Source organism: Rhinolophus sinicus, linkage group LG07, assembly GCF_036562045.2.
Source record: "Rhinolophus sinicus isolate RSC01 linkage group LG07, ASM3656204v1, whole genome shotgun sequence".
Lineage (NCBI taxonomy): Eukaryota > Metazoa > Chordata > Mammalia > Chiroptera > Rhinolophidae > Rhinolophus > Rhinolophus sinicus.
In genome coordinates this window covers 54,024,862-54,050,011 of record NC_133757.1, presented here as the reverse complement: position 1 = coordinate 54,050,011, position 25,150 = coordinate 54,024,862, and the positions used below count along the sequence as shown (strand labels likewise).

General features: G+C 51.0%; 1 protein-coding gene across 8 annotated transcripts in view; it reads left to right on the top strand.

The window, feature by feature from the left end:
- The window catches only part of DLG5 (discs large MAGUK scaffold protein 5), a 115,252-nt gene that overhangs the window by 84,997 nt on the left and 5,105 nt on the right, over positions 1–25,150 (top strand). For 4 of the 8 annotated variants that reach the window (XM_074339668.1, XM_019745958.2, XM_019745956.2 and 1 more), the window contains 17 exons: positions 2,807–2,899; positions 5,547–6,566; positions 7,330–7,453; positions 7,796–7,940; positions 9,345–9,457; positions 10,091–10,180; positions 10,491–10,641; positions 11,674–11,751; positions 12,374–12,536; positions 12,670–12,803; positions 13,475–13,621; positions 14,959–15,142; positions 15,714–15,862; positions 16,358–16,528; positions 17,411–17,607; positions 24,408–24,551; positions 24,793–24,920. In XM_074339668.1, coding sequence (XP_074195769.1) covers positions 2,807–2,899; positions 5,547–6,566; positions 7,330–7,453; positions 7,796–7,940; positions 9,345–9,457; positions 10,091–10,180; positions 10,491–10,641; positions 11,674–11,751; positions 12,374–12,536; positions 12,670–12,803; positions 13,475–13,621; positions 14,959–15,142; positions 15,714–15,862; positions 16,358–16,528; positions 17,411–17,607; positions 24,408–24,551; positions 24,793–24,920 — 3,231 coding nt within the window. The remainder of the gene's footprint in view (positions 1–2,806; positions 2,900–5,546; positions 6,567–7,329; positions 7,454–7,795; positions 7,941–9,344; positions 9,458–10,090; positions 10,181–10,490; positions 10,642–11,673; positions 11,752–12,373; positions 12,537–12,669; positions 12,804–13,474; positions 13,622–14,958; positions 15,143–15,713; positions 15,863–16,357; positions 16,529–17,410; positions 17,608–24,407; positions 24,552–24,792; positions 24,921–25,150) is intronic. The other 4 variants (XM_074339671.1, XM_019745959.2, XM_019745957.2 and 1 more) reach the window with 2 other exon arrangements.

The window sequence follows — 25,150 nt, the reverse complement described above, 5'->3', positions numbered from 1 at the left end:
TTATGTTTTTCTACAATTTGCATTCTATGTTGTGTTCATCTTTCTGAGTCGATCCTCCTTATTTTTATCCACCTTGTGGTTGTCTAGGCAAGGACACCTTAAGACCAGTCTTGACACCTGGGGCTCAGGTTAGAACCAGTAAGTGGTACCAGTGTTGCCGGCAGAACTATGATGAGTGTGTACGAGGTGTGATCAAACAATATGGTGGATGTTTAAATTAAAAAAAAATGTATTGCAGTAAGAGACACAGTGCCATTAATCCCCCTCGCTTCCAACACACTTATCTTTAGTTGTGCTGTTGTGGCTCAATCTGTTGTGATGAAACAATATGGTGGATGGTGCTGCCGAGTGCCAGCCAATGGAAAGGCGGATTCTTCAATATGGGAAGCGGCGCGTGGAACCTTAGTAACAGTGTGTGACAAGTTTCACCTTGTTCAGTGCAGTCAGTCGGGTGTCAGCTACGGTTGAGAGAAAGTATGTTTTAAAGTGTGACGTAAATCATCCTCCATCCTGACAATGCTCCGTGTCACACATCACTTCTGGTGCAGCAATTTCTGTCAAATAAAAACATTACGGTGTGTCCTCATCCACCTTATTCACCATATCTGGCACCGGGAAACTCCTGGCTCTTCCCCAAAGTCAAAATGATTGTGAAAGATAACCGTTTTGAATCAATTCAGGACATCGAGGCAGCCATGACAGCACAACTAAAGACACTCACGAAAGAGGACTTCCAGAACTGCTTCAGAAAGTGGCAGAAAGTGTTTGAAGCGACAGGGAGTATTTTGAGGGGGATTAATGGCAATGTGTCTTTTACTGTAATAAATTGTTTATTTATTTAAACATTGACTGTATTGTTTGATCACACCTTGTAAGTTGTTTTCAGTTTCTGCAATTGCAAACATGGACTTCCACCTGTGTGCACAGCCACTTTGGGGATATTTAATAGCATCCCTGGTGACCAAATCCCCGAAATGTGGTGAGATTGCTGAGTCATAGGGCATGCACATTTAATACTTGTAAGTAACTTTTTAAAATTGAAGGCACACACATTTTTATGACACACACACAATTCCAGTTATGCAAGAGACACAGTAACGGTAGTAACTTTTCTCTTGTTCTAGACTCTTCACCTGTCAGTTCTTGCCTTGATGGCAACTGTTTTTAACAGTTGATTGTATTTTCTCCCAGAAATGTTCAAAGCGTGTATATCTCCCACATTTTTCTTTTAAACCCAGGTGGGATCATAACACACTCAGCTGCTAACGTTGTTTTTGTTTTTAACAGTGTGCCCTTAGATTCTTCCATATTCATGTCTTTAGGGGTGCCTAGGTCATTTCAGTCACTGCATATTCTTTAATGGCAGCAGCACAGGCTGTTAATCAGTCCCCACGACGGACAACGCGGGCATCTGGGCCTTTCAAGTCATGCTGCATGGCTCCCACTCCATGCCTCTGCGGGGCCCACGGGAGTGTGCCATGGGGGTTTATCAGATGAGCATTTAATATTTGAAAGGAACTCCCCCCATGTGCCCCCAAAGGTCATGGCCTTTTCAGTCCCATCTGCAGTGTGTTGGGGGAGCTCTTTGCTTCACATCATTGCCAGTGTTTTCCAGAGTTTCGTGGTGCCAGTCTTTAAAAGCAATATGGCTGTTGTGGAAAATATTAAGATGTGGAAAAGTTATAAAGAAAAAAAAAAACACAACCAAATTAATCTACCATTCCAAAATTATCCGTCTCCCTATAGTTTTAACTTTTGATCTTGAAATAATTACAGAAATAATTGTAATTCAGTTATAATAGTAAATAAATAATATTGAAAATAGATAAAGTTGGGTGACAGTATAGGGAGGTCCTATGTATCCTTCACCCAGTCTCCCCTCGTGTTTCTATCTTGTATAACTATGATACCAACACCAGGCAGCTGACATTGGTACAGTGCATATGTTTAGTTCTACGTAAGTTTATCATGCTTAGGTAACCAAAACGGAAAAAATCAAGATGCAGAACTGTTTCACCACCATCGCCTCTCGTGTTCCCACTTTACACACACACTACTCCCCCCACTCCTACCCCCTGGCAACTAAATTGTTCTCCATGTCTATAATTTTGTCATCTTGAGAATAGTATATAAGTAGAACAGTATAGCACGTGGCCTTTTGAAGTGGGCTTTTCCGCTGGGCGTTGTGCTCTGAGAGCCATGGCATGGTTGGGTACATGGCTAGTGTGTTCCTTGTCATGTGGGTACTGTTCTGTGGTGTGCATGCTGCCTGGTCTAGCCATTCATCTACTGCACGTACACTTTTTAAATGATGGGAGCACGTCTGAGAGGGATGAGGACAGATTCAGGCATAAGTGGTTGTGATGGGTCTTTGTGAACAAAGACGATGCTTCATCTCACGTAGTTCTTTCTAGTTTACAAAGGCCTTTACGCCATGATCTGATTTTCAGCCTCCTCTTGCCCCCAGAGCAGACGTGTTTAGCGTCTGTTTTGTGCGTTCTGAGTTGGGGTCCAGCATCACGCAGCAGGAAACAGCAGGGTTGCGCTGGTCCCCCAGGACCCTTGGTGGTCTGCTCCCACTCAGGCAAGCACCTTTCGCTAGAGCGATTTTAAGACATATGTTTCATTGGCCTCAGAAGGTCCTTAACTAGATTCCTCAGGCCTGCCTGGGGAGGGGCTTTCTCTCCTTGGGCAACTCCAAACTTGGGCACCTTACAGACCCAGGCCCACTCTCCAATGTGGGTCGCCAGGCAGACAGAGCCCCTGTCCTGGCGGTGGGCCTGACAGGCTCTGTGTTTGGTCCTAGATCAACGGCATTGCACTGGACAACAAATCTCTGAATGAGTGTGAATCTCTGCTGCGTAGCTGCCAGGACTCTCTGACCCTCTCCCTCCTGAAGGTAAGGGTCCTGCCCTGCCCCATCCCTGCTCTGCTGCCTGTGTCCATAGGCCCACTCTACTTCTCTGTGTCACCCGGGTCACTGAAAAAAGGGGATTGGTTTACAAAGTACAGGGTGTGCGTGAACCTGGCTTAGTAAAAGCTTAGTAAAAGCAAACACAAAACAAAACAGCTGTGAAGGACGTTTTGAGGACAGTGGGGTTCCTCTGAGTCTGGACTGAGTAATTAGTTGATTTTAGAGAATTGTTAATTTTCCTGAGTCTAATGATGGTACTAGGGTTATATAGGAGAATGGCCTTATTTTGGGGAAGTACATAGTAAAGTTCTTAGGGGTGAAATGTCATATTTGTAACTTACTTTCAAATGTTCAGCAGTATTGATAGAAATACACAATTTGGTAAAATACTGTTGAATCTAAATGGTAGGTTTAGGTACTTTTCTATCAATTTTCCTACATAGTTAAAAAGATTGATAATAGAAGGTTGGAAAAAGTAGGCCCATCCACTTCATTAAGAGGTGTTTTTTTAAAAATGAATCATTTAAAAATTAGTAGACATTTTTGGGAGCAATTTTAGGTTTACAGGAAAGTTGAGCTCATGCAGCTCATACAGAGTCCTCATATTTCCCCCTTCTGCTTCCGCTGTTGTTAACGTCTTAGTGAGGGGGGTTCATTTGTTATAATTGATGAGCTGATACTAATAAATTAGTAACAGCTAAAGCCCGTAGTTTGCGTGAGGATTCACTCTTGGTGGTGTACATTCTGTGGACAGATGTATAATGACATGTATCCATCATCAAAGTATCATCCAGAATGATTTCATGTGATAAAAATCCTTTGTTCCTCCTCATCTATTCATCCTTTTCTCTGTCCCCCTCACCCCTGGAAACAATTGATCTTTTTTTACTGTCTCCGTAATATTGTCTTCTAGAATGTCATATAGTTGGAATCATACAACATGTAGCCTTGTCCGATTGGCTTCTTTCACTTAGTAATAGGCATTTGTTTCCTCCATGTGTTTTCATGGCTTGAATAGCTCATTTATTTTTATTGCTGAATAAAAATCCATAATGTGAGTGTACTACAAGATACATACATATTTTTAATAATGAGACTTTTTCATTTAATAACATAAAAAAATATGCAGGACATTGTGCAAGTGATTTCAGAAAGAGCTCAAAGTCAAGAGAACTTTATGGCTCTCCTGTGGGTTTTCAGTCACCAGGGCTGTGAGAAAGCCTCACTTGTCAGGAAGAGGTGTGCGTGTCTGTGTGTGTGTTTGTCTGCCTGTCTTTTGGGGTGTGTATGTGACCTGTCAGGGAGAGGTGTGCGTGTCTGTGTGTGTGTTTGTCTGCCTGTCTTTTGGGGTGTGTATGTGACCTGTCAGGGAGAGGTGTGTGTGTTTGTCTGCCTGTCTTTTGGGGTGTATGTGTGACCTGTCAGGGAGAGGGGTGTGTGTATGTGTGTCTGCCTGTCTTTTGGGGTGTGTGTGTGACCTGTCAGGGAGAGGGGTGCATGTGTGTGCGCGTGTGCGTGTGTGTGTCTGCCTATCTTTTGGAGTATGTGTGTGACGTGTAAGGGAGAGGGGTGTGTGTGTATGTGTCCGCCTGTCTTTTGGGGTGTGTGTGTTACCTGTCAGGGAGAGGGGTGTGTGTGTGTGTGTATTTGTCTGCCTGTCTTTTTGGGTGTGTGTGTGACCCGTCAGGAAGGGGTGTGTGTGTGTGCATGTGTGTGTCTGCCTGTCTTTTGGGGTGTGTGTGTGACCTGTCAGGGAGAGGGGTGTGTGTGTGTCCGCCTGTCTCTTGGTGTGTGTGTGTGTGTGTATTTGTCTGCTTGTCTTTTGGGGTGTGTGTGTGACCCGTCAGGAAGGGGTGTGCATGTGTGCGTGTGTGTGTCTGCCTGTCTTTTGGGGTGTGTGTGTGACCTGTCAGGGAGAGGGGTGTGTGTGTGTCTGCTTGTCTTTTGGGGTATGTGTGTTACCTGTCAGGGAGAGGTGTGTGTGTGTATTTGTCTGCTTGTCTTTTGGGGGGGGGTGTGACCCATCAGGAAGGGGTGTGCATGTGTGCGTGTGCGTGTGTGTGTCTGCCTGTCTTTTGGGGTGTGTGTGTGACCTGTCGGAGAGGGGTGTGTGTGTGCGTCTGCCTGTCTTTTGGGGTGTCTGTGTGACCTGTCAGGATGAGGGGTGTGTGTGTGTGTGTGTCTGTCTGTCTTTTGGGGTGTGTGTATTACCTGTCAGGGAGAGGGATGTGTGTGTGTGTATTTGTCTGCCTGTCTTTTGGGGTGTGTGTGTGACCTGTCAGGAAGAGGTATGCGTGTGTGTGCATGTGTGTGTCTACCTATCTTTTGGCATATGTGTGTGACCTGTCAGGGAGAGGGGTGTGTGTGTGTGTGTCTGCCTGTCTTTTGGGGTGTGTGTGTTACCTGTCAGGGAGAGGGGTGTGTGTGTATGACCTGTCAGGGAGAGGGGTGTGTGTGTGACCTGTCAGGGAGAGGGGTGTGTGTGTGTGTGTGTATTTATCTGCCTGTTTTTTGGGGTGTATGTGTGGACCGTTCCTGACTATCGCTCTACCTGCAGGGTCATTTTCAGTGGTGGCGCCAGGTTCTGTGGTCTTTCCTGTTCTCTTTCTCACTCCTCTGCAATCCCTCTTAGGTGTTCCCTCAAAGCTCCTCGTGGAGTGGCCAGAACATTTTTGAAAATATGAAGGACTCTGATAAGATGTTGAGTTTCCGAGCCCATGGCCCGGAGGTCCAGGCTCAGAATAAAGGGAACTTGATGCAGCACCACAACTCCACGCAGACAGACATCTTCTGTGCAGACAGGCTGGAGGACAGGAAGGAGCTGGGCCACCCAGGCGGCAGCAGCTCCTTCCTGCACAAGCCTTTCACTGGGGCACCCTTCCCAGTCTCCCCGCAGGCCTGTCCCAGTGCCTCTGAGCGTAGCCTGAGCTCCTTCCGCTCAGACGCCTCTGGGGAGCGTGGCTATGGGCTGGTGGATATGCATAGCCGGCGGCCACTGCTGCCCTTCGAGACTGAGGCGGGTCCCTGTGGGGTGTCAGAGACCCCCCTGGATAAGGCCGAGCCCGAGAGCTCCAACAGCGGCGGGACCTGGCCCAAGGCTGTGCTCAGCTCCACGGCAGGGCCCGAGAAGCTCTCTGTTTACAAGAAGCCAAAGCAAAGAAAGTCTATCTTTGACCCTAACACTTTCAAGCGCCCCCAAACGCCCCCCAAAATAGACTACCTGCTCCCTGGTCCTGGGCCTGCTCACTCCCCCCAGCCTTCCAAGAGGGTGGGGCCTCTGACGCCCCCAAAACCTCCCAGGAGGAGCGACTCCATTAAGTTCCAGCACAGGCTAGAAACCAGCTCCGAATCAGAGGCCACGCTGGTGGGCAGCTCCCCGTCTACCAGCCCCCCGAGTGCCCTGCCCACCGACGTGGACCCTGGGGAACCCATGCACGCCTCGCCCCCTCGCAAGGCCAGGGTCCGCATTGCTTCCAGCTACTACCCTGAAGCAGACGGGGACTCGTCCTACCTGCCCGCCAAGAAGTCCTGTGATGAGGACCTCACCTCCCAGAAGATGGACGAACTGGGTCAGAAGCGCCGCCGGCCAAAGTCTGCTCCCAGCTTCCGGCCGAAACTCGCGCCCGTGGTGATTCCTGCTCAGTTCCTGGAGGTAGAGCCAACCCTGTGGTGGGCAGGGGCTGGGAGGGGTAGCTGGCTGTGAGCAGGTCCCAAGTAGCCCTGGCTCCTTGCCTTCACTCTCAGTACCTACTTGAGGGCAGGGGCGGGTGGCAGGTGGATGCCAGTGGGAAGCAGCCCTCCTTCGGAGATTGGGAGAGTGATGTGGGGTGTGTGTGTTACTGGGAATAAGATGCCAAGAGAGGAACAACACATGTTCTTGGACGTAGTGTTTGATTTGCTTATTCAACAAGAAGCTTTTGAACGTGTACAACAAAACCAGGTGACGTGGACCTACCTTGAAGGGTTTAGGGAGAGAAGATAGCACTTGTGAATCTCTTAGCTAGCAGCAGGACAGGTTGGCCTGTTATTGTGGGTGCTGTAGTCATTTGCAGAAGGGAGAGAGTGCTGTGAGCAGAACAAACCCATGCTCCTCTCTGCAGACAGAGCTTCGCACGGCTCTGCAAGCTGTGCGGAGTTGTTACCTGCATTTCTGAGGCACAGTCTGCCTTCTGCACACAGAACCTCTGTCTATTTGAAAGAACAGATTCTTTCTCTGTGGTTTTCTTCTGGAGTATTTTTGAAGGAAGTTCTTCCTTTCTAGGTGTGTAAGGCAACTTGAATGAGCAGTGACCTCTCCCGACTGTCACCTCATGTGTCCAAGTGGGAGGAGTTAGTGTGTAAGGGACTGAAGTCGCTTGCAAACACCTGCGCATTTCCCTGTTTCCATCCACTCCCTGTTGTCTTTGGTTCTGCAGGAGCAGAAGTGCATCCCAGCAAGTGGAGAACTCTCCCCAGAGCTCCAGGAATGGTCCCCTTACTCGCCAGGGCACTCCAGCCGGCACAGCAACCCCCCACTGTACCCCAACAGGGCATCTGTGGGTGAGTCAGCTGGGCAGGGCTGGGAGGAGGAGGGTCACTGTGGGCCCACAGGGCTGCCCAGTCCCAGGGCCAGCGGAGGCAGTGGTTTCAAGGAGGAGCTGTGTGTCTTCAGCCCAGAGGTCCAAAGAGCCGGTGATGGCTGCTCTGTCCAGGGTGATGGTAGTTTTATGTCAGTGACATTTCTTAGCTTTGCAGCAGGCTCTGTCCTCATAGCAGCCTGGGAAATAGGAGGCAGCAAAGAGAGCTCTCCCATTTTATGGATGGAGAAAGGCCAGAGGCTTGCACAGGTCCAGGGCTGGCTGGGTACTTTGGGACGATTGTTCTTACCCAGCACACTTCTAGGTACCGTTCCCCGGAGCATGACCCCAAGTACCACTGTGAGCTCCATCCTGAGGAACCCCATCTACACCGTGCGTAGCCACAGGATCGGCCCTTGCAGCTCTCCACCCGTCCCCAGAGAGACCGGCCCACAGGGTTTGCAGCCCAGGTATGTGCCCCCACCTCTCTGCACCCCAGACACCTAAGCCCACCTGGTACATAAAGAGGCCAGACAGGCTTCCTTGCCTATCTGGGAAGGGGCTGGTTTGAGTAGCTCGGGGGCCCTAAGGAAAGTGAACTTTAAGGATGCTTTCTTGGTTCACCAACATGGGGCTTGAAAATGTATTTAAGGAAAGATGATCGTGATGATACTAGCCATGCCTCAGAGGTCACGTGCCAGGCACTGTGCTCCGACCTGTGTAATTGCCACAGCAACCTTAGGCCTAAAGACTGTTATTGTCTCTGTTTTATAGACGAGGAAACTGTGCCTTAAAAAGTGAGTGGAGTAGCTCAAGGTCACTCTCATTCATTCAGTTATTTGACAAGTATTTATTGGGCACCTACTACGTGCTGTGGACTCTTCTAGTTCCCAAGGGGATACAGTGGAGAACTAAATAGGCAACCTTCTTCTGATATGGCCTTTGTGTTCAAGTGTGGGAGGCAGACAAAAAACAGTGAACAGAGGGATACCAGGTGGTGCTGAGTCGCTCTGAAAACCATAAAACAGGGCGACAAAGTTAGGTGACTTGGAAGAGGGTGGAGAGTTAGATTGGGTGATGGGGAGGGCCTTCTGATGGGGGGTGCTGCTGTGACCACAAGGCTGACAAGAGGGCAGCTGCACAAGACTCGGGGCGGAGTCTGCAGGAAGGAAGGCTGTCGGTGCTGTGGCCTAGGCACCTGGGAACAGTGCAGTGGGCTCCTGGGACAGAGTGGGCGAGCGTGGCAAAGGTATTGTGAGGCAGGAGGCAAGCCCAGGTCGTCGGGCACAAATCCTGCAGGGCCTGCGGCCATAATGCAGAGCTTGGGCTTTATTCTGAGTACAGTGGAGAGGGCTTTAGGCAGGGAAGAGACGTGGTCTCATTGTGCAGCTGGAAAAGGACGTCGCTGGGCCTGATGTGAGCAATCCCTGTGCCCTCTGCCCTCTGGTTTCCTAGGCACATTCTGAGTAACGCTCACACATCCCTTTCTAAGGTCCTCAGTGCCCGTCTGGCCTCCCCCTGCCCACCCCGGAGAAGAGGCTCCACCTGCCTAGGCCCACCGAGGATTCAGAACCTCTTTTCCCTGCAGAAGCCCTTCCTCTAGTGAGCCTAACCCCAGCTGAGGCTGCAGTAGATGTGCCAGTTCCGCTCTGTTTGTGTGTCCCTTTCTGTACTTGCAGGACCCTCGTTGGATGTCCCCTTTGGGCACAGCTGCGGGCAGGCGGCTGTCCTCAGCTGACAGCCAGTGGCTTCTGGGCCTCCCTTCCGCTGCCCAAGCAGGCCTTGGCCCAGGCCCGTCCCTTGTATTTCCTCCCAGTGGCTGTGTCTGGTCCTGGTCTTCCAACCGGGCCCTCACCTGTCTGGTTCTCTCGCAGTGTCCAGCACCAGGGACGCCTGAGCCTGGACCTGAGCCACAGGGCTTGCAGTGACTACTCTGAGATGAGAGCCTCCCACGGGTCCAACTCGCTGCCCTCCAGCGCCCGCCTTGGTAACTGCTCTGCTAGGGTCTTCTCGCCGTCGTAAGGCACCAACCCTTTTCCATCCCTACCTGCGTCCTCACGCTCAGACCTCCCGCTGGCCTGCCCACCCTGCCCTCCCCTTCCGGCCCACGTCAGCTCTCATGCCATTTCCTATGGCCGTCTGAGTCTCTTTATCTTTCCTATTGGCCCTGTGGTGGTTCCCCATGACCCCTTGGCCCAGGAGCTCTGCTTCCTGTCCCAGAGCTTTCGGTCACCAGGGGAGTCCATATTGCTGTTCACTGATGGGAAACGCAGCCCAGAGCAGAGTCTAGCACTTACCTCTTAGCGAGACTCTAATGTCACTGTTTCCACGCTCATGAGAGAAGGTGCACAGCTGCTTCTGTCACTTTGGTTACTGTCCCTGTTCCGGAGCTAAAAGTGAGAGCTGTCTGGGCCTGTACTGTTAATTCAAATACTGGGCATTAAACATCTGCTCTCCTCGCCTGTTTCACGTTTCGGCCCCCTCGGGGTTAAACGGCCGGGCCCCACTTTGCATTCTGTCACACCGTGCGTCTTTGCTGACCACTGAAGTGGTGGTGAGGCGTGAGAGGTGGGGTGTTTAATCACAGTCCTCACGTTTCGTCCCTTTATGGAACCATTAGGGTCTTCAAGCAACTTGCAGTTCAAGGCAGAACGCATTAAGATCCCCTCAACGCCGCGATATCCCCGTTCTGTCGTGGGCTCTGACAGAGGTGAGAACTTCTGAGCACTCCCCTCCCCTCCTGCTGTCTCGCTCTGTCCTCATGGTGGAAGGTCTGGGCACGGTTAGACTGGCCTCCTCACGTCAGCCAGTCAGGAAGCACTGACTGAGCGCAGCCTCAGGCCTAGTGACATGGGGGATAGAAAGGCCACACGGCGCCCAGTGTCTGAATTCAGGGCCATGTGGTGTGGCCGTGGCATGGGCTGTGTGTCTGGATCGTGTCTCCCTCCCTCTGGGTCTTGGCTGCTGGAGAGCTGAGATGCAGGACCAGGACTCACATCACCCCGCACGTCTTCCTGCAGGTTCCTTGTCGCACTCGGAATGCAGCACACCTCCACAGTCGCCTCTCAGCGTCGACACCCTGTCCTCTTGTAGCCAGTCCCAGACCTCAGCTTCCACCCTGCCTAGGATTGCTGTCAACCCTGTGGCCCTCGGGGAGCGGAGAAAAGACAGGTGAGCGGGACCTGGGCACTGGTGTGTCCCCGTGGCAGGCCAGCGCCCAGCTGAGGGGAAGGCCTGGGTAGAAGCAGCGGGAGTTGGAGAGTTCTGGCTGAGTTGATCCCAGGGTGACGCTGCTCTGGTTTGGGTCACCTGGCGTGTGTGTTGCCCCAACAACCTGTCTTCTCAGCCGCAGTGTGTCCTCTGCATCTTTCCATGTCAGTAAATCCTGATTTATATCATTCGTAACTGCTTCGTCTTATGGCTCCTATTAGATTCAGGTACCTGCTCCTTTATTGAGACAGGGGTATTGTTTGGAGGCGGAACAGAGGGAAGGGTATTCGGTGGGGAATGAGGAACCCTAGGTCAGAAAGCAGCTTTGCTACCCCTGTGGGCCGCTCTGGGGAGGCGGCCGGTGCCCACCCGGCTCTGGGCCTCAATGCCATCCTCCTGGGCTGGGCCATGAGGGTGGTGTTGGGGTGACTCCTCACTGAGGGCTCTTCAACTCTAAACTGCCCTGAACTCTAATATGTGTTGAGTCTTGAAGTGACAGAGGGTGCAGGCCATTGACTGATGCATCTGAGCGGAAGGGTCAGAGGGGGTGCGTGTGGGAAGGGGAGAGCACTTTGGAGGGCCTCAGAGGGCAAACAAGTCAAGAAGTAAATTGGTTTCACCATCCCCAGAGGACTGGACCGAGTGGTGAGGACGCAGCCCGCGCTCAAGACTGCTGTGCCTCTGGGTGGCGGGGCGGGGTGGTTCAGGGGCTTGACCTCTGCCTGCCCACCTTCCCTTTCACCCTTCCACTTGGATCTGTCCCTACCCATGTGCTCTGGAGGGCAGCCCAAGGAGATGGCACCCCTACGGGTCCTTCCTCGGGATTGGCCACAATTTCGTCCTAACAGGAAGAGCTCGGGGCAGCGTGAAGTGCAGTCCTGTTGGGATGGCTCGGTGTCACTTGGCTGTCCTTCTGTCTGTTATGTCCTGGGCGTCTGTGCTTGTCTTCCTTCTCTGAGCATCCCTCTCTTTCTAACCTTTCGCACCTTCCAGATGTCTCCACCACCACAGATCCCTTCTGAGACTGCCCATGGCCGCCAGGCCCAGGTCCTCCTCCCTGAGGAGTCTGAGGTTGGCCTGAAATGAGGCCCCAGCCTGAGCCCCTCGTGCCCCTGGCTGCCCCTGGACCAGCAAGTGCATGGTCGCCGCCTTGCTCCGAGCCTCTGCTTCCCCTTTTTAATGGCTTGGGTTTGCAATAGCTTAATTCTCATGATCATTTTACATCAGTCACCCTATGTACTGGTAAATATAAAAACTGACAGGTTATATTGTCTCTTTTTGGGTGAATGTCATCTCAGAATAATTTCTCTTGAAAGAGGGTATCTTTAGACCCTACTGCGACTTTGTAAATTGCACATTGAGGGAACTCTTCTCACCTTATAAAAATCTTCGTGCTTTTTTCCTGTGTACATCAGTGCTTTATAGTTCACATGAACCATTCCTTCTCTGTGTCTTTGGGATGGTGCGTCCTTGTCCATTTGGTGGTGTCGTGATTGTGTCGCATGAGATTGCGGGGATCGGTATCACTGTCATACAAAGGTGGGATCATTGTGTTCCCATCCATCTGGGTCATCACAGGAGCATCTGGTGCTCTCTGGCCGTGTCTGTGTAGCTGATTGCATGCCTGACCTCACATCTTCCCCAGAGCTTTCCTTTGGGTCCAAGTCCCCCAAACTGTCATCTCTCTTCCAAGGCCCTACATGGAAGAGCCACGCCACGTCAAGCTGCAGAAGGGCTCCGAGCCCCTGGGCATCTCCATCGTGAGTGGAGAGAAGGGCGGTGTCTACGTCTCCAAGGTGACCGGGGGCAGCATCGCTCACCAAGCTGGCCTCGTGTATGGGGATCAGTTACTCGAGGTGAGCGGGAGCGGCCCTTCTGCACTGCTTTCCGCCCTCTGTCCTCTCCTCGCCTCCCTGGTGTGGAAAAGCAGTGCTCCCCACGTCCCCAGCCCCCCGCCATGTCACTGAGCCCGCTCTGCGTATTCCCTAGTTCAATGGCATAAACCTACGGAGCGCCACAGAGCAGCAGGCACGGCTCATCATCGGGCAGCAGTGTGACACCATCACCATCCTGGCCCAGTACAACCCCCACATGCACCAGCTCAGCAGCCACTCCCGGTCCAGGTGAGGGCCTGGGCCCCTGGGGGCCATCTGGGCTGCGGGTGGAGCGCCGAGTGCCGCAGGTGCAAGGCTCACCACAGGGAGCGCGGGTTGCCAGCTGCCAGTTCTGGGCATTCTGCTCCCCAAAGAGGAGGTAACCAGCCCTGGGTTTTGGAGAAAGGACATAGAGAGAGAAGATGTCTCCTCCTGAAACAGATGGCTGGGTCCCCCTGTGCACAGGAGGCCCCCGCGTGGGGCTGTGGTAGCCAGGAGCTGAGGCCCAGGTGGGAGTCACACACACAGCACCTGTCCACAAGCAGACACTGCGCGTATGTGCCCCTGTGCTGGGAGTTAAGGGCAGATGAGAGAGGGGTAAGATGTGCCCCTGCCATGCAGCCCTGTACAGCTCAGCGACGGGAGCGCAAACAGAGGGAAAGGCACAGCGAATTCATGTGTCCTCTAGGTGACCTTCGCAGAGGATCCCGGGTTAAGGACAGGTAGTGAGGAGAGCACAGGCCGATCCTGCAGGGGGGATGACCAGAGTCCAAGCGCCGGGGGCATCTTTTCTCAGGGCTCGGGGCGCAGAGCCGTGTGACCTGGGCCCTGTCACAGCCCAGCCCTGGTCACCCCTGGAGAGGCTCCCGGCTGCTGAGGCCTGCGTGCTGCTCCTTATTCTTCCTGTCCTCCACCCCCAGTTCCCACCTGGATCCTGCCGGCGCCCACTCCACTGTCCAGGGCAGCGGGGCTACCACCCCGGAGCACCCCTCTGTCATTGACCCGCTGATGGAGCAGGACGAGGGTCCCGGCACACCCCCAGCCAAACAGAGTGCCCCCAGCTCCAGGTCAGTAAACGCGTGCTGTGAGCCTCTCACTGACTGGCGAGGCGAGTCACAGTCCTGGCCTGAGCGCATCCTCTGAAGGCCAGTGTCAGCCTGTGCTGCAGACCATACCAGGCTGGCAGGAATTGGGGGGCAGGGGGAGCACGCCATTCTTTTTTCCCTCCTCCCTCCTCTCCTTTCTTGCTTTGTTTTTCTCTCTTGTTTTCGCATGAGTTGCTCTTAGTTCTCCCTCTTCATTCTCACCTCCTTTTCTCATTCACTCATTTTCTGGTCTTCAGACAGAATTCCACAGTGATCACCCAGCCAAGCCCTGGGTGTCTCCCAAAGAGCTCTGGGTTTGCAGGGTGGACAAACCAGTGCCAGGCTTATGTAGCACATGCTGGGAAGGGCAGTACAGGCCGAGATGGAGTACTCAGGAGCGTGGCGAGGGACGGTGACAGCTAAGTCAGGATGAGCAGGGGTTAGCTGTGCAAAAGGTGGGTGTGGAGGGAAGTCAGCAGGACGGATCGGCTTTTATGTGGGCGGGAGAAGCAGAGCACATACGGGAGCTGCAGGGGAGAGGAGAGAGCCCACGGCCGGGGCACTCAGCAGTCAGGCTGCAGTCCTGAAAGGAGCCGTTGCCCTGGCACGGTGGGGCACTGGCCAAGAATGAGGCAGCTCTGTGTTCTCTGCACCAGAGTCCGTCACGTTGGAACTTACCTGCCGGTACATTGTAACCATTAGCTGGCTTCTCTCCTGAGGTCCCCTTCTTCAGACTCCATTGCTGTCCTGCTTCCTTCACTCAGTCTATTGCCAGCATTTCAGTTTCCCTCACTGCGTTGTGAGTTCCTTCATGGCAGGGGGTCCGTCTTCGTGGTTTAGCACAGTCCCTGCATCTTTGAAGCTGCTCAGTAAACATTTGGTGAACACGTTGTGCTCTGGACATTGGGACTGGCTGTAACTTTCCTTAGGCAGAGCAAGGTTAGGAAAACAGGTGCAATCCAGGTGGGAGAGACACAGCCTAAGGTATATGATTGACAGCCAGACCAGAAAGCAGGGCTGTTGATTTCCACTCTTTTCCCAACGGGCTTTGTCACCTGCGGCCATGCTTTCTCCTTTGCCAAAACTCAGCATCCTGCCTCCTCTCCTCACCTCCCTTCTGTGGAAAAACAGTGCCTCTAAGCTAAGTCCCTAGAACTGGAGCCTGCAGTGGGACAGCTGTTCAGCTTCCTGTGGTCTGAGACCTTGTGACACTTGGGAGCTAGCAGAAACGGTTAGGTCATTAGCCACTGTTTCGTCTTTTTTTGTGTCCTCTTCCCTCCCTGTGCATGATTGAGGAACTGAATTTTCTTTCTTGAAAGGGTGGTGGGAGATGCCAACAAGAAGACCCCAGAGCCACGAGTCGTCTTCATCAAAAAGTCCCAGCTGGAACTCGGAGTGCATTTATGTGGTGGGAACCTGCACGGTGTGTTTGTGGCCGAGGTGGAGGACGACAGTCCTGCCAAGGGCCCCGAGGGCCTTGTGCCAGGGGACCTCATCCTCGAGGTGCGTTCTGAGCTGCCGAGCAGCAGGCCAGGCCCCACTCTGTCTGTGTGTCAGGCTTCCTGCCATCTCAGGTGGCACAGGCGGTGAAGGAGCAGTGTCTTACCTGGTGACCCCTGTCTGTGGCATGCTGCCAGGATGCTCTGGGCGGGTCCTGGGGAAATGGGCAGGGCCCCGGCTTGGGCACTAGTGTCTGGAGGGAAGAAGCGTCGCCCTTGTCAGCAGCAAGACTGTGATCTGGTGGAGAATGGCATCTCCCTCTCACGGGGTGTCCCGTTGGATGGGGGAGCTGGGTCATAGGTATTGAGAGATACAAGACACAGCAGCAAAATGAAGTGTGGCGCTTTGAATGGCCCTTACTTGGCAGGGGACAGAACAGGGTTTCTCCTGGGAGATACCGTTGAGGGTAGACCAGACACTGGGCTGAGTGCTCGGCCTGCCTGCCGGGGGGGAGGCAAGCAGATTCCCAGTTAACGGGAGGTTGAATCTCTGCGTATCCTACCACCCTCCACTCATGGGTATTGAAGCCTCCCCTGGCTTTGCCCTCTGACCTCAGTCCCCCATCCCTGGGCAGTACTGTGGTCTGGACGTGCGCAGTAAGACAGTGGAGGAGGTCTACGTGGAGATGCTGAAGCCCAAGGATGGCGTCCGCCTGAAGGTGCAGTACCGCCCTGAGGAATTCACCAAGGTCAAGGGCCTGCCTGGCGACAGCTTCTACATCAGGTGCGATGGCCAAGGGTTCCAGGGATTCGGGACCAGGGGAGGGGCATTTGGTGGAGACTGTTCCCAGTAAATGTCTCTGTTCTTGTTCCCAGAGGGTGGGGCAGTGGTCATCATCGCTTGGGCCCCAAACGCAAGCTTGTGGTGAGGTGCTTGTGACTTAGAAAAACGCTTGAGGGCTCACAGGGCCCGATGGGCTGCCTGTATAGGGTTTGGTGCCTGGGGATTTTGAGACTGCAGAGCCCTGTTTTCCTGTGGGCTGTGCTCCTCTCCTGATCTTCCTCTGACTCAGGACTGCAGCTTCCTCTGCAGTGTGTGCCCACAGTGCCCGGAAGTACTGTGTGAAATGTGTGTGGGGACACACGCTCATGGCTGCCTTCACATTCCTGAAGGCCACAGAGAGAATGAAAGCAGCCCAGGCGCCTGGTGGCCCGGGGTGTGGCTGTCCTCCAGCAGCTACCGGCCTCCTGATCCTGTTCCCTCCATCCCCGGGTCCAGGGCCCTGTACGACCGGCTGGCAGAGGGGGAGCCTGAGCTGAGCTTTAAGAAAGACGACATCCTCTACGTTGATGACACCTTACCCCAGGGCACATTTGGGTCCTGGATGGCCTGGCAGCTGGACGAGAATGCCCAGAAGATCCAGCGTGGACAGATCCCCAGCAAATATGTGTGAGTGTCGCCATGTTTGGGCTTGGAGGTGTGGGGGTGGCACCTGTGGCACCGTGTCATGGTGTGGAACCGGGCCTCGGCCACTGGAGGACGCCTGCTGCCTGTCTTCGCTTCTGGTCCATACCTTTTCCCAAGATTGCTTGTCCGAAAAGCTGCTCCTGGCCCAGTTCAACGCTGCACGTGAGTCAGTGCTACAGAGAAGCACCAGGCAACTTGGAGATACAGCTTTTACTAACATTTTTAACACATTTATGGAGATACGCTTCACACACTGTGCAACTTACCCGAGGTGTACAGTTCAGTTCAGTACACTCACAGATGTGTGCAACCTTCGCCACAGTCAGTTTTAGAACATTCTTATCACAGAAAGAAGCCCTGTACTCTAGCTGTCCCATACCCTGTCCTTCCCTCTTCCCTGCCACCCTCCCTCAGCTCTAGGCAACCACTAATCTGCTCTCTGTACCTATAGAGTTCCCTGCTCTGGACTTCTGTATGGATGGAATCATATAGTATGTGGTCTTTTGTGACTGGCTTCTTTCACTTAGTATTTTACGTCTGTCCATGTTGCAGCGTGAATCAGTGCTTCATTCCTTTTTGTGGCAGGAAGCGTATCTTGTAATGTTTCCACGTGGAGACTGTCTAGCAGTTCCTTTTGACACCCATCTGAATATAGACTGTGGCCTGCTCTGAGCTTGTCCCCAGCACTGGTGATAGTGTTGTTTCCACAGCAGCAGTACCGGGGGTCCTCGGTGGCGTGGGTGGGTGAAGTAGCCATGCGACCTGCAGAAGAGTGTTGGAAGAGCCTGGAGTCCCTCGTGGGCAGGGTGGGCGGGTGATGGTCCCTGTGGCCTGTCCCAGCACCGCCGTTCCCTGTCTCCACAGGATGGACCAAGAATTCTCCAGGAGGCTCAGTATGTCTGAAGTGAAAGATGACAGCAACGCCGCGAAGACGCTGTCAGCGGCTGCTCGCAGATCCTTCTTTCGAAGGAAGCATAAGCACAAACGCAGTGGGTCCAAAGATGGGAAAGACCTCCTTGCCTTGGACACCTTTTCCAATGACTCCATTCCACTCTTTGAAGGCAAGTGGCTGACCTCGCTCTTCTGGCGGGCTCTCAGGATTAGGTTTGCTAAGTCACAGGAGCCTCACAGCAGTGACTTAACCGAGGTACAGGCTTCCTTTGCCCAGGTTGGAATGGCAGTGCTGCTGTCTTCAGTCTACCATCCATAGGATGTCGCTTCCATCCTCAAAGTCTCCCCGTGGTCACACATGTGTTTGCAGCTCCAGCCATCACGTCCATGTTCAGGCAGGAGGAAGGGGCAGAGCTAAAACAAAGTGTGCCCCAGCTGTGTGACTCTTTCAGTAGCTTACCTGGAAGCCCCACCCTGCGACCTCCACGTGCATGTCACTGGCAGGGTTTTAGATGGCAGATGGCTGGCCGCTAGTCATGCACGTTCTGCTAGTAAAGAGTAAAGGAAGGACAGGTATTGAATGGGCAGAAGGCAGTCTCTGCTCAGTGCGTTGCCTCTGGTTTGTTTTGGAGGCTATTACAGGCTACTTGGTGGTGACCAAGGACCACCGTTCTCTGCAGATCTTTGTCCTTTTCCGGCCTCACTCTTGTGTCCGTTAATGGTTCTTACAACATCCAACTGGGGCTGCAGATTAGGGAGTGTCAGACGTCCCCGCTGCCCTTGTGGGAAGGCTGCATTTGTCCTGTAAAGCAGGAGGCTATTGTGACTGCTGCTCAGGGACCCTGGTGTGTGTCCACTGTCCTAGACTGTGTGCCCTTCAGGGTGTGGAGGTGGCAGTGAGCAGCAGGGGGTGGGGCAGCCAGTTTCCTCCTTCCCTCCCTTCCCTCCTTCCTTATTTTTAAAATTATTATTATTATTATTATTAGGGAACATTGGGGGACAGTGTGTTTCTCCAGGGCCCATCAGCTCCAAGTCGTCCTTCAATCTAGTTGTGGAGGGCGGAGCTCAGCTCCAGGTCCAGTCGCCGTGTTCAATCTTAGTTGCAGGGGGCACAGCCCATCATCCCTTGCGGGAATTGAACCGTCAACCTTGTTGTTGGGAGCTCTTGCTCTAACCAACTGAGCCATCTGGCCGACCGTCTGGAAGCTCAGCGGCAGCTCATTGTCTTCAATCTAGTTGTGGAGGGCGCAGCTCTCTGGCCCATGTGGGAATCAAACCGGCAACCCAGTTGCCAACAGCTCCCACTCTAATCAACAGCCATCCGGCCGCCTCCTTCCTTATTTTTTAAATTAAGGCCTTAGGCACAGTGACTTAAGTACTTTCCAGTACTATCATGTTCCCCCAAAAATAAGACCTGCCCTGACAATAAGCCCCAGTTAAGATTGTCAGCCAGATGGATACATTTAGTACATTATGATGATGTTCCAGAAGATGACATGACTGTATTTGAATAAATGTAGATTGTCGTACATGAAAAAATTAGATATCCCCAGAAAATAAACCCTTGTGAGTCTTTTGGAACAAAAATTAATATAAGACCCAGTCTTATTTTCGGGGAAATACGGTGTAAGACCTGGTCTTATTTTCGGGGAAATACGGTATGTTGGATCGTAGTGGTGAGAGCATCCTTGCCTTGTTCCTGATCTTAAAAGGAAAGCTTTCAGTCTTTTGCAATTGAGAATGATGCTTGCTGTGGGTTTTTCATATATGACTTTTATTATGTTGAGGTGGTTCCTTTCTATTCCTAGTTTGTTGAGTGTTTTTTGTAATAAAAAGGTGTTGAATTTTGTCAGATGCTTTTTCTGCATCAATTGAGATGATCATGTGGTTTTTGTCTTTCATTTTGTTAATGTGTATAATATTGATGATTTTTGTGTGTTGAATGTCCTTGCATCCAGGTATGAGTCCCACTTGGTCATGGTATATAATCCTTTTAATATACTGTTGAATTCAGTTTGCTGGTATTTTGTTAAGGATTTTTGCATCAGTATTCATCTGGGATATTGGTCGATGGTTTTCTTGTGTGTTTGCCTGGTTTTGATATCAGAGTAATCAGAATAAACTCATAGAATGAGTTTGGAAGTTTTTCTTCCTCTTTAATTCTTTGGAAAAGTTTGAGGATGATTGGTGTTAATTCTTCTTTAAATGTGATAGAATTCTCTGTTGAAGCCATCTGGTCCTGGACTTTTCTTTGTTGGGAAGTTTTTCTATTACTGTTCTAATCTCACTTGTTACAAGTTTGTTCAGTTTTTCTTTTTTTAAAGATTTTCTTATTGGGGAAGGGGAACAGGCTTTATTGGGGAACAGTGTGTACTTCCAGGACTTTTTCCAAGTCAAGTTGTTGTCCTTTCAATCTTAGTTGTGGAGGGCGCAGCTCAGCTCCAGGTCCAGTTGCCGTTGCTGGTTGCAGGGGACGCTGCCCACCATCCCTTGCGGGAATCGAGGAATCAAACTGGCAACCTTGTGGTTGAGAGCCCACTGTCCCATGTGGGAATCGAACTGGCAGCCTTTGGCGTTAGGAGCACAAGCTCCAACCTCCTGAGACCCCGGGATGGCCCCCAGATTTTTTATTTCTTCATGATTCAGTCTTGATAGGTTGTATGTTTCTAGGAATTTGTCATTTCTTCTAGGTTGTCCCAGTTATTGTCATATAATTGCTCATAACAGTTTCTTAAAATCCTTTTTATTCTGTGAAGTCTGTTGTAATGTCCCCTCTTTCATTTCTAATTTTAGCTATTTAAGTCTTCTCTCCTTTGTTCATTAGTCTGTTTGTCAAACTTTGTTGATCTTTTCAAAATGTTAGCTCTTGATTTCATTTTTTTTTTTTTTTGTCTAGTTGTTTTCCTAATCTCTATTTCATTTATCCCTGCTGTTTATTATTTCCTTCCTTCTGCTAATTTTGGGTATAGTATGTTCTTTTCCTGGTTCCTTCAAGTGTGTAAAGTAAGGTTGTTGATATGAGATCTTCCTTCTTTTTTAGTGTCAGCATTTACTGATAGATACTTACCTCTTAGTACTGCTTTTGCTGTATCCCATCCGTTTTGGTATGCTGTGTTTTCATTTTCGTTTGTCTGCGGATATTTTCTAAATTGGCTTGTGATTTTTTTTTCTTTGACCCATTGGTTGTGAGGGAATTGTTTAATTTGCATATATTTGTGAATTTTCCTGCTTTCCTTCCGCTGTTGATTTCTAGTTTCATTCCATTGTGGTCAGAGAAGATACTTTGTATGATTTCAATCTTAAATTTGTTAAGACTTGTTTTGTGTCCTAACATGTGGTCTGTCTTGGAGAATGTTTTATATGCATTTGAAAAGAATGTGTATTCTGTTCCTGGGTGAGGTGTCCTGTATATGTCTGTTCGGTCCATTTGGTCTATGGTGCTGTTGAAGAGCTCTGTGTCTTATGGATCTTCTGTCTGGTTCTATTCATAACTGAGAATAGGGTATTGAAGTCCCTTACTGTTATAATTGTGTTGCTGTTTATTTTCCCCTTCGCTTCTTGTCCAATGGTGGGGCAGAGGTGTAATGGCCACCGTGATAAGACTGTATCTTAACCCCAAAGGACGATGCAGGCAACTCCATGGATTATAACAGCATTGATTATCGGGTAATTTACTTCCAGGGATGTAGGGTGGGGGCAGACAGACCCAGCAATCTGTGCAGATTATTCTCCACTACACACTCCTGTTACAGGACTTTTTAAAGAGTATAACTCAGGTACTGATGATTGACAAGATAAAGGGACTAGGATGCAGCACGCGCCCAGGGCCATAACTCCTGGTGGTCTTGATGATGGATGGTTGTTTATGGTTAGTACTATCATCAGTTTGATGTTTATCTCAGTTGTCATGCCATTCCTGGCCGTTACTAACAGAAATATTGATAGCTGCATTGTGTAAGTTTCAGGGACACAGATAGTTATCAGCCAGAAGGCTTTGGTATGCTTGCTAAGGACAGTAAGGTTGGTTAAAGGTCACATCCGGGACACAGATATGGAGTTGGTTGTTGTTCACAGCTGCCGCCTCTGTATAGTTTGTCAGTGTTTGCTTCACATATTCATATATACTTAAAATTGTATCTTTCTGGAGAGTTGACCCTTTTATTGTTACATAGTGAATGTCCTGCTTGGTTGCTTGTGACAGTTTTTGTTTTAAAGTCTATTTTGTCTGATAAGTATGACCACCCCTGCTCTCTTTACATTCCAATTTACAGGAAATATTTTTTTTCTGTCTTTTCATGTTTAACCTATGTTTGTCCTTAGATCTATAGTGAAGCTTTTGTAGACAGCATATAGTTGGGTCTTGTTTTTTTAAATCTGTTCAGCTAATACGTGTCTTTTAATTGAGGCATTTAATCCATTTACATTTTAACGAATTACTGATATGGAAGGAGTTACTATTGCCATTTTGTTTTCTGTCTTGTAGCTTTTTTGCCCAGCTTTTCCTTCTTTATTGCCTTTTTTCTGTTTCATTAATTTTTTTGTAGTGTATGTTTTTGTTTTCTTCTCATTTCCCTTTGTGTATATTTTATAATTATTTCCTTTGTGGTTACCATTGCAGTTACATAAAACATCTTAAAGTCACAACAATTCATTTCAAACTAATAATTTCAATCTCACATAAAAGCTCTGCTTTACATCTTTGCTCCCCCATACTTTGTTGTTAATGACGCCAGTTGCCTGTTTTTTTTTAAATAATGTATTCATCAGCATAAATTTATGATTGCTTTATGCTTTTGGTTTTTAATATCTATACTAGATTTAAAAGTGATTTATGCATCTCTGTCACATTACTTCTAGATTCATTGTTTGTATATTTACTAGTGCGGGGAAGTTTTATGTTTTCTCTGGGCGTTGTGATTCTGGTTGGAGTCTGTGACTGGTGAGATGCTCTCTAGCCCCGTGTTCTGTCATGATGAGGACTTCTGATGCAGTAGGTGATTCAGGGACGAACAGGAATCTTCCAAATTGGATACCTGCAGGGTGGAATGTTAACAGTTGTCACTTGGTCCTTGTTCAAGTAAGTTGAGGGAGTAGTGACTTAATGTTCCTAAACAGGGAAATGGTTGCGATGTATCCACGTGTGGGGTGTTCAGAAGGTAAAGCGGAGATCAGTGTGGATCAACATGGATGCATTCTAGAAACAGCACTGAGTGAAAAAGGGAGTTGCAGAATAGTTACAGTGTCATGTCATTTTTGTTGAACGAACATTTTCAAAACTTTCTGAGCATGTATGAATCAACATGTGAGAGTAACAAACATTGGAGGGATATAATTCCAGCTCATAACAGAGGTGACCTCTGAGGAAGTGTGGGGACCAGGACTGGAGAAGAGGTGTCAGAGAGGATGTTTGGTTCTATGTGTGCTGATTTTTAAAAGCGGGATGTGGCCATCCCTCTTGGAGGAAGTTCTTTGCCCCAGGCCTTTAGCTGGAAATGCATGGGTGTTCCTGGGCAGCGAATGTGGCCACCAGACCCTCCCCTGCTTTGTTAGCAACAGAGCAGGTCCCCAGGCTGAGAAATGCTGTGCAGAAAGCTGCCTAGGTACATGGCTATTCATCAATCCGAAAAAATACATCTGCAGGTGGAGTGAGGTAAGAGGAGAGACTGCTCACTGCCCCCTCAGTTCTGCCCTCGAGCTCGATCTTTACGAAACTGAGGCTGCACCTAGCACTGACCTGTGTTTACTTAAAGCCGCACTGTCTGTCCCCTCTCCCCACCTCTCCTAGTCACACCTTGCTGTGCAGCTGTGTCCAGGTATACCACTTCCGGGCCGGGCCTCTCATTGACCCTTCCTCACAAGCCCACCTTCGTCTTCCCCTCACCTCAGCTCTGCCCCACCCCATCACCATCACCCCGTGTCCTGCCGTGCTCTACCTGCGTGCATCTCCCATCCCACCTCCCTCCTGGGCCTTTCCGGTGGTCTCTTCATCCTCTGATGCAGCGTAGTGTTTGTTTAACCCTCCCCTTCCTTGGGATTGCTTGTTTTGCTGCCTGGAGTTGTTGGGCAACTCTTGTATGGTTGTCTGGCTTGTCATGTGGTGCTATCTTGTGACATTGGTTAGAGTGTGAGCTTTGTGATGGCAAGGACTGTGCTTTGTACTATCTTTAAAGTGTTCCCGAGATGCCAGCTCAGTGACTCATACCAGGGAGGTGCCAAGAAGACACCTGTGCTGGTTTGGGGCCGTCTCTTTCTATTCTTTTGGTTGAAGGGGAGATTTACTACATTCATTAGCTGGGATATTGGTTTGACTGCCATGGCTCAGCGTGACAGGAAGCTTATTTCTCTGTCATCTGCAAGTCTGAGCTGGCAGTTGGTCCCAAGGAGGCAGCTCTGTTCTGGAGATTTTCCAGGTCCTTTTTGTCTTGTGCTCTGCCATTTCCTGAGGGTCGTCCTCATCTGCAGGGTTAGAAGTGGCTCACAGCACCTGGTCCTGTCCATTTCAACCCATGGGAAAGGGGGCGAGGAAGTGGGAGCTTCCCCTCTGCTCACCACACTGGGCAGGTCTGGGTCACATGCCCAGCTACCTGCAGGGAGGCTGTGCCTGCCCAGCCTCAGAGGTTGCCTGTCTAGAGATCAGAGAGTGGATTGGGGGTGGGGGAGTAGGCGGCAGACACAGAAGGAAGAATTTGAGCAGAAGGAAGTGCCGAAACGACTTGGGTGTTCACGGAGTGGGGGACACTTGTGCTGGACCCCAGGAGTGACCGTGCCCTAGTGTGCCCGGGACGTGGGACTCTCACTGCTAGGACTGGGCAGGTCCCAGGCAAACTGGGGTGGGCTGGTCACTCTCCCTTGCTCTGGGCATGTGGAGTGAAGGGGGTGGGCAAGGCCAGGGTGCCGGTGCGTCCCCAGCCACTCTTCTTCCCTCCACGCCTGGCGGGGTCCCGTGACACTGCCCATCTCTCTCCTTCAGATTTGGCGAGTCTTGCCTATCAGCGGGTCCAGAAAGTCGACTGCACCTCCCTGAGGCCTGTCCTGGTTCTGGGGCCTTTGCTGGATGTGGTGAAGGAAATGCTGGTGAACGAGGCCCCTGGCAAGTTCTGCAGATGCCCCCTCGGTAAGGGGCCTTCTCCAGGCCGCTCCCGTGTCCGTGTCCACTGTCTCCTGGGGCTGGATCCCTCGGTGTTTCACAGCCCACCTGACGTGGGTCAGATCCGCACTGGCTTCCAGTGGTTTGTCCGGAAGAGAGGACAGCAGGGCTGGGTTCCTAATGGCCTTTCTGCATAGTGTTCTCCCCCAGAACGGGCCCCAACGGTTCACCGTGCCGGGCATCTCATCCCTGTGTCTGTGCTTTGCAGAGGTGATGAAGGCGTCCCAGCAGGCCATCGAGCGGGGCGTCAAAGACTGCCTGTTTGTCGACTACAAGCGGAGGAGTGGCCATTTTGATGTGACCACAGTGGCTTCCATAAAAGAGATCACCGAAAAGGTACGCGTTGCTTCAGACCGAGGGTTAGGCGCCTGTTGGGGCCTTGGCCTTGGGCCCTGTGCCTTCGGGCCTGTGTCCTGTGCGTCCCCCAGCTCACCGGTGTCCTCTGGTGTGCGTGAGCCTGCGTGGGGTTGACCCTGTTGCTTCTGTGCACTTCTGCTTTCATAAAGAGGAAGCTAGTCCCAGGGAGTCCCCCTGTGTATGGGTCACCTCTCCCCCTCCAAGGACGT